Source organism: Anser brachyrhynchus (genome assembly GCF_964034855.1).
Source record: "Anser brachyrhynchus genome assembly, chromosome: 9".
Classification (NCBI taxonomy): domain Eukaryota; kingdom Metazoa; phylum Chordata; class Aves; order Anseriformes; family Anatidae; genus Anser; species Anser brachyrhynchus.
The window spans coordinates 22,829,939-22,843,479 of record NC_137703.1 but is presented as its reverse complement, the minus strand read 5'-3'; the positions used below and the strand labels follow the sequence as shown (position 1 = coordinate 22,843,479).

The 13,541-nt window shown below is 40.7% G+C and overlaps 1 protein-coding gene across 10 annotated transcripts in view; it reads right to left on the bottom strand.

The window, feature by feature from the left end:
- NYAP2 (neuronal tyrosine-phosphorylated phosphoinositide-3-kinase adaptor 2) overlaps window positions 1–13,541 on the bottom strand; it is a 165,912-nt gene that overhangs the window by 45,330 nt on the left and 107,041 nt on the right. For all 10 annotated transcript variants that reach the window (XM_080604051.1, XM_080604053.1, XM_080604056.1 and 7 more), the window contains one exon: window positions 10,765–11,862. In XM_080604051.1, the coding sequence (XP_080460177.1) occupies window positions 10,765–11,862 (1,098 nt within the window). The remainder of the gene's footprint in view (window positions 1–10,764; window positions 11,863–13,541) is intronic.

Sequence of the window (13,541 nt, the reverse complement as noted above, 5' to 3'; positions counted from 1 at the left end):
GCCATGGCAGCACAGACTTCAGATCCTGAGGAAATAAGTAAAACCGCAGATGGCCTTACACAGCTCCGGCTGATGCCCGTGCTTGCAAGACATTACTATTATTGCTTTCGCAAGTGCACAGCAAGTGTGTCTGTATGTGTTACAACACATATAAATTAAAAATAAATTACACAAACATTGCCCAAGCAGTAAAATGGTTGTAGATTTCCTGGAGAAAGGTACTTTTTGAGTTATGAATTCACACATTAAAATAAAGACATTCCCATCTCCAACAAAATTATACATACAGCTTCTCTTTTTCAGATGAATAGTTACAAGAACAATAGTTCTCCTTACTCATTCTTAAATGCCAGATAAAGTGCTAATTGCATGTTACTGTTTTAACAAAAAATAATTATTAGGGATGGATTATTCCATTCAGAGAAGTGAAAGTAACCTGAACCTTCACAGAAAATTGAATGCAAATGAACCTATTTTTTTTATATGCATTATCATCTTGACAATTATTTCTTCAGTGTTCCCGTACTTCTCACCTTATCTATACCTAGGATGTTTATACACTCCTACAGTTTAAGGGTTCAATATTTGAATCAAAGTTATGTGTATAACCCAAATAAAGCTATTTCCAACTCGGTGATTTCTCTTGTTATTGATAAGACTCCTGGCAAGCCCAGAGAAAACTTAAGGAGACCATATCTACCTTTTCTCAATTCAGAGCTTTTTTTTAATTTATTTTATCACAGTATTATGGGTAGATTAGATAATACACTGACAAAAAACATGTAGAATACCATGCAGTCCACATGCTATTTTTTCTTAGTCTTTGTATTATTCACTGTTACATTCCAGAGGTATAAATGCCTTGATTTGCAGAGTGGTTTTGCAAGGAACAACAACCTAATAAAAGGAGAGGAACCCTCTTGCCGTAATTTATAATGGGATCCCCTGAAGTATGTCTTATCTCATACTTCAAGGACCTTTGGATTGGACCTTTAATGATGGGGTTTAAAAATTGAGCTCACTCTGCCAGGAATCAAATCAGACATGCCAGAAAATCTGTGTTTTTAAAAATTGATATATAAGCCACTTAGCCCAAGAAATTGTCAGTCTTCGTTACACAGATCAGCACGGTAAAGACGTTTTAAGAAACATCAAGAGCAGTCAGAAGTACTGGAGGATTTTAGAACTGAGGGAGGAAACCTTGTTCTTTCCTTTATTCTTCCCAAAATTCCCACCATCTTCTCTTAAAACCACATAGCTTTTAGAGCAAGAGTTTTTTCACTGTAAGTGCAGATAAGGCATTTAATTAAACTCCACCTCTTGTAAAGATGCAATGACAGCAGCTCAAAAGATCATGAAACCAGGTTTGAAGTCATAAGCTAGCATTCAAAAGACTTGCATTTAAGAATGATCTTGAGCAGCTCCTTTGGCTATGATGTAGATATTCCAATTTCAGGGGCGAGGCGGGGGCGGGGGGGGGGGCTGTGTTGCAGATTTTTGCTAGTGAAACTTTTTTTTGCGTTCATGGTAAATTTGGGTGAAGTTGTTAAGCTCTGCTCTCTTTGAAACTTGCACACTGCTTCACCTTGCTAAAGCTCTCAGTCCTCAGGTTGGTGGTGGTAAGTTGGTCTAGGTGAATTTGGTTATTTTTCCTAAACAAAATTGTGATCTCATTCCTTGTGATTTAATTTGAGCAAACAGGCTGAAATGCTATCTCCATATGCCTACCTATGGAATACGTCATATCTGCTTAAAAGCACTTTATGAACATGGTTCTTCTTAAAAATAAACACAGACAAAATGTAGGCCTTCCTATTCAAGGTCTCTAGTTTTACTTTTTTTAAACAAAGAAAAATGCATTTGAATCCTAACTAAAAGAAAAACTGGTTCAATTCCAGGTATCAGCACCTGGTTATGAAGTCCAATTCTAAAAGATGCAGCAACTGCCTTGAAAAAGGAGCCCTGTATTGCCAGCCAGATGGCAACCCCAAAATTCATGGCTTCACCCTGACAGCCTGGCTGACTGACCAAAAGATGCACTACCTCACCATCCACTGGTTTGATTCACACTTCTGTGAACTCACTTTATCCCCTTTGGAAAGCTAACATGCACAGATACCCTTTTCGTATGCCCAAACTGCAATTCCACTAAAACTGCTAACTCTCCAATTGCTGCAACACGTGATACGAGTTTAGAAAGGCACTCCATGGAAGTGCTATAAACCAAAGCTGAGTGCCTGATGCCAGACATCTCCTCTAGTGTGAGATTCCATATTATCTTCAAGTAAATTATCTCTAATTCACACCAGTTTAAAAATAATCAGACAGTCCTGTAACACCTCTCTGGGGTACAAAGTTTCAACATGTCCATGCTCGATGCAGCCATTCACTGTTCTAGCAGACAGGAATGAAACGTGGCCATGTATCAAATCCAGGAAATGGATGGCAGCATTGGGTAAGGACAGCCACCCACCGTAGGTGTCACAGCTGCCACCCTTTGAGCTCTGGGCACATCCCCTCCAGCATCTGGCACTGCCAACCTGTGGAGCCACAACACTGCCAGCCTGGCCTCTGCCGTTCGATACAGCCACGCAAACATCCTGAGTAGAGGCTATGCAAATAAAACTACATCATTCCTTTAAACCAAAGTAGTTAGATACCTACCTTTTTTTTTTCCTTAGTTCCATTGGAGAAGGGAGTACCCAGATACCCTAAATGGATACCACCCTCCCTAAAAAATGCAGTGAGAAATTTTAACAAATTGTATTTATCTCTTTCATTGAAGGTAATATATGCTTACGGAAACCTTCACCAGATTAAATGTCTTTAACTACTTCTACTGAGCACCCACAAATTGGTCCATAATTATGTAGTCCCATTTAAAACAAAAAGACAATAAATTCTCCAATTCACGGTTCTGCTGTATGACTACCCCATTTTGAATATAAGCTGTTCTAGCCACAAAGGACAAATTTATTTTCTTGAAGCCAAAAACACAGATGGTGTAAACTGGAGTACCTCTTCTGACTTCAAATAAGAAGTGGTGATTTATAAGTGCTGAGGATTTGGCCTAAAGGTCAAGATATTTCTCTGGCTTAAAAAGCTTTGTTCAGGGAAAAAGAAAAAAAAAATCAATGGCACTCAAAACTCAGACTCTTATCATTATTCACATCCTTAAGTGCAGCATGTGTTGCTTTGCTTATTGGTGACACAGTAAAATAGGTGCCAGTAACTGAATTAAAGGGGCTTTTTCCTTTATTTTTAACAACTTTCAGACAACTCAACATTATCCTGTTATATTAGAAACCCAAAGAAACCATCTTTTTTAGTCTTTTACCTGAAACCATCTTTTACTTGAAATCTAACAAACAGAAAGTAGCTTTATCTCTATTTTTTTCCTTTTTACCATTTATAAGTTGATTTCTTCTTCATAAAAAGACATGTTGATTAAATTGCTACCCAGAAAGTGTATCAAGCAGTCAAATAATACAAACAGAAGGAATAAATAAATCCATATACATCAATCAGAAACAGCAGCTGTTTCCAGAAAAACCTGAGCAATTATTTATGAAATTATGTCTTCTTCAATGATTCTGTATACGGTCGTGATCCCAGGAGGACCTGATTTTCTGATGAGCCTAAATTGCTGAATTAGAAGAGGAGACAATGTCATGGTACCAATTAGCAAAACCGTTGCATATCATCTCAAAACGCGTGTTTTTTGTTTTAATAACTGTGAGTAACGAAGACATTCATTCATCTCAAAAGTGGAGGGGACATCCCACCTTTTAGTGACTTGACTAATTAAAGGCCCTTTAAATAGACATACTCACTTTTGTGTGAAAGCAGCAAGACGAAAAATGGTGTAGTGTGCATTTCAATCAAGGAATGGGTACCTACTGATTTATCCTTTCGAAACACAAGTTCTCAAACCTGGCATTACCCCTGGTGCTGAGAGAGGACTGCATTACTGGCACGCAATGCACAATGAGGCAGCGACGGCACAGCGAAGGCACCCAGAGACACGCAATCTGCCGCGGAGCTGCCATGCATCCTTTCACACATTTCACTTCTTCTTTGTATCTTTGTTCCGCAGCTCAATCTTTCCCACTTAGCGTAAACCTTGGAAACGTTGGTTAGCTTAGTGCTTAGCTGAATAACCTGACTGCCATGTTACGATCTTGCTTTCTGCTTATTTCCTGTGATTGCAAAGTGGGGGAACATATTTCAGCTTTAACAAGTAAGAGGCTCCAGCTGGCCAGACTAGCTGATGCGTATCAAAGTATTTAGCCCATTGCCCACCATCTCACAGTGGGGAATTTAGGGATTACTAGTAAAGGACAACAACAGGTATGGCTGAAGCAGTACTCAACACCACTCAACTGCAAAAGCTATTTATTTATTTATTGCTTCAAAAGCTTGGTTCCTGAAGGATGCTGACCACATCCCATCATTCCTGTGTTTACACTTCCACCATTTTCAGTTCTGTCTCCCAACAGCTATTGCTGGCACCCAGTCATCACAACAGGCACATTCCTTAGCGCAGGGCACTGTTTCAAAGACCTGCTGCCAGCAGACCAGGCAGCTCGTGGCTTGTGTGTGCACAGACATATGCAGCTCTTCTCCTGAACGTGCACTTACAAGTGGGCACCTGAAGAAAGCACTTTTGATGCTGCAACGCTTAAGCTTGTTTATATCTCAGTGAATAGCAGCTCAGGGGCAAGAACAGAGACTTCTTCAGGCTTTAACTAAATGCAACAACCTGTGGTAAGCCCACATCCTGCCTGTGGTGAGTGAGTGTCATCCTCATCAAAGCTGGTGTTCTCCTTCACTCTAATCCACTTCCCGCGGCATTTCCCACTGCTCCCTCACCTAAGTCTCTTCTTTCAGATCAACTTTCAGGACTGTCAAACAAGATGTGATTGCTGTGACCACCCGGTCTAACCCCCTGTATATCACGGGTCACTAGACTAGAAAATACAACCTCTAGTGGAACAGCTGCTTCGCCTGTGATGGAGAAGCCAATATACCTCTGGCTCAAAAGTACAGCATCATTCACGAATAATTTCAGGTATGCAGTGTTATTTCTGTTAAACTGTAGCTATCTCAGACTGAACAGAACATTCAGACTGCCTGCAATCAATGGCTATAAAGGGCTGAAGGATTAGGATGACAACCCTCTATATAAAACCACAGAAAATATATTAACCTAGAGGTTAGACATTATTTCAGCTTCTGAATTTCAGTATCTGATTCTGACTGTCAGCTATGCGGTAGCTCAGGAATAGCGGTATGCAATGGAATAGCTCTAACACTTTCTACGGCCAGCCCAGTCTTGTAGGCAAGCCCCACCCGTTCAGAATACCAGAGGCTGAGAATGTACCCAAAGTTTTATAAAGTTCAATGGCATGTCAAGTCCACCTTCCTTAAGTCAGCATTTTCCATTCTAACTTCATTAGAAATACATAGACTGAAATCCTGCCCTACGTCCCTCATCCTGCGTTCAATGCAGAGGCGGAGGTTAAGCAACCAAACGAACCCCGTCAGGAGGATCTGCACTTGACTCATTTCCCAAACTCTTTTTCCAACATACTGTTCTACCTAACGGGGACCCCAAAGCTATTTTCAAGCTCTCTGGAAAATAATAGCATAAAAGTAAATAAATAAATTAAAAAGTGCATTTAAAATGTCTCCACTAATACTCCACAAATTCTTCATGGCAGGGCCTCAGCTGTCTGAAATTGGAATGAGCTCCTTTTTAACAAGTTGAACCATTTTTCCTCTCAGCCCTCCATTTACACACTATTTGTGAAATTATAATAAAATATTTTAGATTCCTAACACAGTGGGCACCAGCCAAGAACAGGAAATCTTAATAATCATCCCAATTTACAATCATTTTAACTGAATTTTCAAAGTAGCACATTCACAAATTTCCTCCCTGTTTGTGACTAAAAGCTGAAGAGGGAAACTCTCCATAGGCAAAACCCAGAAGGTACAAAGCCCCACAGAGCAGCTAAGGAAAACTGCAGCAAACTGCCCTGCATCGTGTGCGCCGATCTCATGCATCGTGCACAGGCTCAGAGCATGCTACACAGGTGACTATTAGGTGCAGTTCGTTAGGAGGAACATCCGCAAATTTGCTCAAATCGGGCAGGAAGTTCCCAGGAAGTCAGAAGGAAAGTGGAGCCTTAACAAATGGAAGCAACCAGTACACAAACAAAAAGGTTTGGTCAGCCGTGGCAAGGGTTTACAGGACCATTTTGCCCAGAAAAAAACACTATGAGTGCAGCTCAGATACACAGCAACAGCTTCTGTGCTTTGCTTTCCAGTAGGTAGGTGTGCCTGTATGTGAACGAGTTCAGGTCGATATTTTCACGGAGTGCTATGCGTTTCTGTGCTGCAGAAAAGAAAGACACAGCAAACAGCTCCAGAAAATCGGAACACTATTCCCACCTTCCCTGCCTCCCTCGCTCCCTAATTCCAGCTTTCTGAAGGGCATGTGTAACACAGAAACTTGGTGAATATGCTACAAGGAAAGGCAACGTGGTGTTCAGCGCAGCTGGATACAGCAGCCATACACACACCTTCCAAAGGCATTAGGAAAGTCCACCGTGTATCCCAACGACAGCAGTTGGCACTCCTTAAACAGTTTCCTCTAACCTCCGAGACTGACATTATGCTTTATGGGGCTCTGCCAACTTTAGGGCATGCTACCATGTTACCTCACACAGTCACTGACAATTAATAACATCTATCTTTTCTATTCTTTCACATTTTTCGTGCTTGACATCTTTCTTCAGTTTTCTGTAGGGTTCTCTCCATCCTTCTGCCTTTCTTTGCGATCTTCCCTATTTTCATTTCTGATTTCCCCTTACAATTTATTTTCCTTTGTTCTTCTCTCCCCACCTTCCTAATTGCGTCTTAATGCATATTTAAGAAGCTAACAGCACACAAGAGAACTTTTACAGGAACAGAGCACAGTAAGTGAGCTGCCTGTAAATCTAGATACGCACATCACAACAGCAGCCTGAGGATGCCGAGTGCGTTTGGTAACTCGGCTGGGGCTTCACCAGAAACTCGTATCTTCAGAAAATGTGGCCCTGAGGTGACAATCCCCTTCATATCACTGATTTACCCCAGTTTCCCACTGTTGTAATTCCAGTGAACTCGGCAATAATAAAATGGAAGAGGGGGGTGGAGGGAGGAATGCCAGAAGAACAAAGAAAATAATACAGAAGGGTAGACAAGGGCAGCTTTACATGACTGGAAATAGGGTTTGTGCAGTTTCCCTCCCCAAAAAGAAACACACTCAAAAATGCCACGAAATAAAAGCCAGGGAATAAATTCTGAGTCTGGACTCAGGTGCAAAATTTCCGCAAAGTCAGTTGCAGCAATAACAATAAAGATGAGAGAGAATTTTCTCTGTAACTGCTGCAATATTTTCCAAATACACTCATCTGAATATAAAATCTAGTATTGTGCTATTTTTTTGGACTAGCATATGGCAGTGAGAGCTTCAGACAAGTCACAGAGGGCTGAGTCTTGGAGGATTCAATGAGAAAGTTACTTGAGATGTGCTCAGAATAATTTCATATTTTAGAAGCACATATTCTTAGTTTCTTAGCAGAATTTCATAAAGCCACATAACTCTGCTCTTCTGTGTTTTTCTCTTTTTTTTTTAAATTATCCTCTGGATTCTGGAAATCTTTCTTTATGTGGAGACCAAATTACACTAAAGTGACAGATATAAAAATGTGGCAGTCCCAGTTAGTCCCATGCTATGCTTTTGCTCTCTCGTAGTTTAAAAAACTAATCCAGAACTGAATGAGTGCCTTAAGCTTCCAGTGTGATTTACAGGAGCAAGATTTCTCTAACACATCTTACGATTAGTCCAGTCTACCCATGGTATCACTACATATCATCATGGTAAGGAAATGTTGTAGTCTGAGCACGTTCTACTTTAAAATCCCACAATTTAGATTTTTTTTTTTTTATGGTGGATCATTTCAATGCAAAACTGCAGGACATGAAATGCTAGCCCTGTATGTGTTTTTTATGCATCCTAAAAGGACTTCTATAATATCTGAGTATAAACCTGGTTCTTCCTCAGTGCAGTAATCCCATAGGATTAAGGCATACTGTAAATACCAGACAAATTACAATCGGATTAGGTGGGCAGTCAGTTCATTTACTCAACACAGCTGCAGTCCAGAGTCTTTTCACCACTGGCATCCATTTATAAAATGAATGTTTTGTCCTTAAAGTAAAGGAACAAGGTTTCCATTTCATGACTCTTGTATTACCATTCATGACCAATGACGAGCACATTTCTACTTCCTAAAGAGGAAGCACAATGCTTCTTGAGAGGCCAGTAAGAAAAGCTGCTCTTGGTACAGATCTGCAGGGCAAGATTTATTTTAAATTTATCACTGAGATGTCCTTCGATAGTCTGTATTCAATTTCAGTCGAGTGGAATATAGAGATCTTTTTGGAGTTAGGTATGGGACAGAAGCACACGCATTGCCTAAAATTTCCCTGGACTTGCCACACTCACTGCAGGTATTTTCACAGGTTCCAAACCTAGTACTTCTGCCAACATCAGTAAGCATAAAACCATCAAATTTGTGAGGCTCAACACTAGCTCTGGCGTAGCATGGTGTTTATAGAGGACTTCTGGTCACTGCTCAGTAACTAGCATGTTTAATAATGTTCAGTCTTGTCTGCATTTTGCCAAACTCTCTCTACCACTTCACTACAATTATTTATAAATGTCACAGCACATCCCTCATAATTGTTCCCAATTGCAAAAATCACCTTACCTTTTAGGCACAGTTTTGCTTCTACCCAACATACAAATCTGGTGTTTTTGTATTTTTATTACTGTAATCACTTCATAAAACCCTACTGAACCATGGAGCTATGGCTCATATAACAATATTTATGATTGCAGGCTACAACAGTATTACAGCCAGATAAGGAGAGTTGCTGCCCTGACTCATATTCTCAGTATCCTGCTCACTCTCAGTATCCATTCTCACCTCCACCTTCTGATTTCAGTCATTATTCCTGATTTGCAGAGACGCAAGAATAAAACTGCAGGGGCTGAGGCAGAGAAGCCCATAAATGATGAGGAAGGCTTTGTACGCCAACCCAAACTGTTGACACCGAGCTCCTCCATACTTACCTGTTTGCACGTACTTGTTCAGCAGCTGAGGACGGCACTGATGGGCAGCCCAGTTGAGCTGGTGGTGATCGCAGACATTCAGGAACCAAGTGAGATGCTTACCAAGGAGAGGTGTTAGAGGGACACCAGTGCAGTACCTGGTACCGCAGGCACCTCATGATCAACCACTGCTCACCTGAGCTTTGCCACAACCAGCACTATGAAGAGCAAGGTGACCTGGCAACACCAGCCTAGCTTTCTGTGACTGAAGCAGATGTGAAAGGCAGATGCAACCTGCCCATGAAAACCTGGATGGGGAGTTCTTGTGAGCTCCCTGAGTGTGCCCCAAAGCAGCATGAGCTAAGGAGTTCAGCCGTGACCACTCTGCTATCAGTAGGGTAACAGAGCAGCGTAAACACAACTGGAAGGGCATTGGAAAATTCACCTTTTCTGCAGCAATATACTAGCCTGGAAACAAGGATACCCTCTTTTAACAGCCACCCCAGTTTGTCACATGGCACTTTATACATTACAGCTACCAAATAGGTATAACACTTGCACAAACATAAAATTGGCCGTTCTCCAAAAAGAGCTTTTCTTTTAGGCAGGCAGTAAGACTTCATAAACTGATTTTATGGAAGTCAGAGGAGAAAGTGTACTGAGCACACTTTGCTCTCTGACAAAAGGTGTTACGGCTAACGTTCACGGCAAGACATTGCCTTTGGCACCACCGAGCAGGAACATTTCTTTGTACCAGAAACACTGGTGCCAGGTTTTGCTTTCCCTCACACCTCTGACTCCTGCTGATTTCATTAAGAGTTTCCATATTTCACTAACTCAGAAGGCGTGCTTTGTGTAAACCTGAATGCACACGGGACAATGGTTTTACGATACAGTATATTCAAAGTCAATATTGGCTTAAGGTTTTCCTGCACAACTTCCTCCTGTACTTCTCTCTGTGTGCGGTTAATGTGTTTTAGGTCATGTTGGTTTTGAGATTGATTCACGCAGTACGGCGTCGCAAGCAGTTACACTACCACAGCTGAAAGAGATACTCCGTGGCACAGCACAGAAGCCGTCAGCAGGAAGGAGGGGAATGGCTTAAGCTGGTACTTCTGGTTTCCACCATACACATAGTGATCATTGGAAAAGTTAAGGGCGATAAATCTGTCTCTGCCAAAAAACAACTACAGTCTGGTTATTTCACTGCAGACCTCTTGGACAATCACTGCGTCTTGGCATCCGTTGCGAAATTAAGAATGTGAGATACTGAGAGGACCCTAACTCACATGAGACCACTATGACTGTGGAAAAGTTAACGAAACTGACTCCTTTCTCAAGACTGAGCCATGAATTGTACTCCTGCCTGATAGGCTTCTGTAGTAAGGTATACATGCTTAAAAATCTTTAAATTATAACCATATGAAAACTAATTTTAACAATAATTACTTTTCTTCTCGAAAAATATATATATATATATATATACAGAATTCAGACTTTTGAGGGATTTGCTTTTTGCAAATGTTTGATTTAGTAAACTACAGTGGAAGCTGTTACTCTGTGAGGAAGAATGAGGAAAAAATATATCAAGAACTTACTTTCTGCAGGTTCCTTAGATCTTCTGCCACTGGAGGACTTCCTCAGGAGACTTCGTCCTGAGGTAAAGAGGCTGGTTAGTTCCTCCAGAGGACTGGTAGGTGTCCGAGAACGGGAACCACTCTGAGATGATGACCCATACGTACTGACCGAGACATTTATCATCTTTCCTCCTTCTTGCAATGTATTTCTGGCTGTAGAATGAGGCACTGATGGGGAGCTTCTTGAGAGACTTCCTGAATGTACAGAGTCATAAGGTGGAGGTCTTTTGAGGCTTAAAGGGGTAAGAGATCTACCCATACTGACAGGAGAGGGTGAGGCAGAGTGACTTTTAGGATAACCATGTGGAGACTGTGTTCTGTATAAGGTAGAGGGATGAGGAGGTGAGGAGGTGTGCCCAGGAGTGCTAGTTCCATGAGATACTGTCTGCTCCTTCTCCAGTTTTTGATGGCCTGGTGTATGAGGTGGCAATGAAGATGGAGAAGCTCCAGCTTGTTGTTTGATGTAAGACACATTTTCTAAAACGGGAAGCTTTGTGACCTCTAGCGGAGTTAGAGGAGACTCATCAGAATTTGGGGAACACTGCACTGGTGCTGGTGGGAACACCAGCAGTGGAGGTCTGTGAGAAAGCAGATTTGGAAATGGTGGGGGTATATCACAAAGCAAGCCCTTGGGAGTAGATGGCACTGAAGACTTGGTGAAATCTAGGTCAGGCACTGTGGGAGTAGCACACTGAGAAGAACAAGTGTGATGGTCATATTCACATTGACATTTTGAATCTTGGCCTACATCATCAAATATAGGGTATTTCATCTCCTCATAGACTGCTTCACTTTGGTCATCCTCATCTTTTTTGAAGTCTCTGAGTATATTCCCAACCATTTCGATATATACAGGCTCTTCTTCCTCTGTGTCTGGGGCAGGACTGCTGACCTGTGACAAGGAGGCATCCCTAGTGAGTGGTGTCTTCATAGGGCCATGCTTTTTGATATAAGTTTCATCAAAAGATGTGCTTAGCTGAGTGTTTGGATTTCGTTTCGGTTTAGGAGGTGGAATCTTCTTTGTATATTCATCACTGTGAGGTCTTGGTTTGGCTGACACTGAAAACAGAACAAAATACAAATTCATCAGAAATATTTAACAACCTTTGTCAAACGTAGGATGTATGTTACAGTGTCATAATTCTGGAATGGATTTACTGGGACAAGCTTGTTGCTGGTTCTCTCTAGTATTACATCAGTAGAACACTAGTAGAACACTAGAAAAAAAACATCCTATTAAAAAACAGTCCTAATCTTTCCCAAGGAGGTTGTGACTCTCCAATATTCAGTAGGTAGCGAGCACTTCCATTCCTCTAAGACAACTGTTCTCTCCTAACTCTTTGGACAGGGAACTTTCCATTTTTAAATATTATGCTTTTGAAATACCACTGTAGGATTTAAAAAAAAAAAAAAAAGAAGTTGCCAAAGACATAAAACTAAGTATCCAAATGAACTCCTTATGGCTGCAAGAGAACAGTTAAGATCCTGGACTCACGCTGGAATGACAATGATGCAACTCTGCAGTAACACAGTGGTGAATCAAGACTTTTTTATTTGTAGTAACTTTTTGCATAAAGTACAACAATTGTCTGAGCACTGATTGAGAAAGGAAACTCTAACATACAAATACTGTAAAATGTACTGTTGGGATAATCCTAATCATTTATCTGGATTCCATCCTCTGGCTTCACAAGACTTCAGTGAAGTCAAGAGGAACAAAATACCTCACAGATTCAGATTGTTCCCAAACAGGTTGTATCTAGAAATGAGATCATTTTATCTGTGAAATTACAAATCAAAATACAGTACCAAAATTAATTTGAAATGACAGGTTAAGGGTTTCTTAAAAAAACATCCTGATGAATTAAAGACAAAAGAAACTCATTTTGTTCTCTCTCAATGAATTTTTAATAAAATATCTCATTAAATGTTGGGGTTAATAAAATATCTCATTAAAGGCTTGGCTGAAGTCAGTTTTTCTCCTTTGTGGACTCAACAAACTAATTCAGAAATTAAATTTACCACGTATACTAAAACTAATTAGTATTCCAGAGGGTAAACAGTTCTTGCAATGAAAGCCTTGATACCTCTTTTGTAAGTTTCTCAGTTTTCAAAAATCCTAAATGATAGGCCAGCTTAGAATGGCAGCTTTCTGGTTTTACCAGACAGTATTGCTCCTTGCAATTCACTGCTACGGATGTGTTGCTGCAAACTCAGCATTCAGAGAATTTCCAGATACTATTTGCTGACCCATCAGACAACAGCTAGTGAATATCTGTTGTTAAATCAACCAGGCAGCGCTCATGGAGTTAAAAATCCTCTTTTAGAAACAGCCTCAAATGTGCTCCTACAGCCAGCAGCTCTGCTAGCTGCAAGGCAGCATTTTGAGGTCTGCTAAGACACCGGCTGTGGGTGGAAGGAGCCTGCACAACAGCATTTTACTGATGTGCTTTGGTCAGTGTCAAAGGAGGTTTCTAATACCATGTTATTGCTTTGTCACTCTTCTGCTTTGATCTGCTAAATAACTCCTCTGCACTTCTTAAAACGCATAGCAACAGAGGCAGGCGTTAAACAAGATTCTAGCTTTGTTTAGGAATAAGAGACTTGAATGTCGGTGTGTACACAACAAGAGCACTCTTATTCAATGCATTTGTTTAAGTTGAACATATAACTAAGAAACGAAAAAGAAATGTAGCCAAAATTAAAAAAAAAAAAAGGAAAAAAAAACACAAAGAATG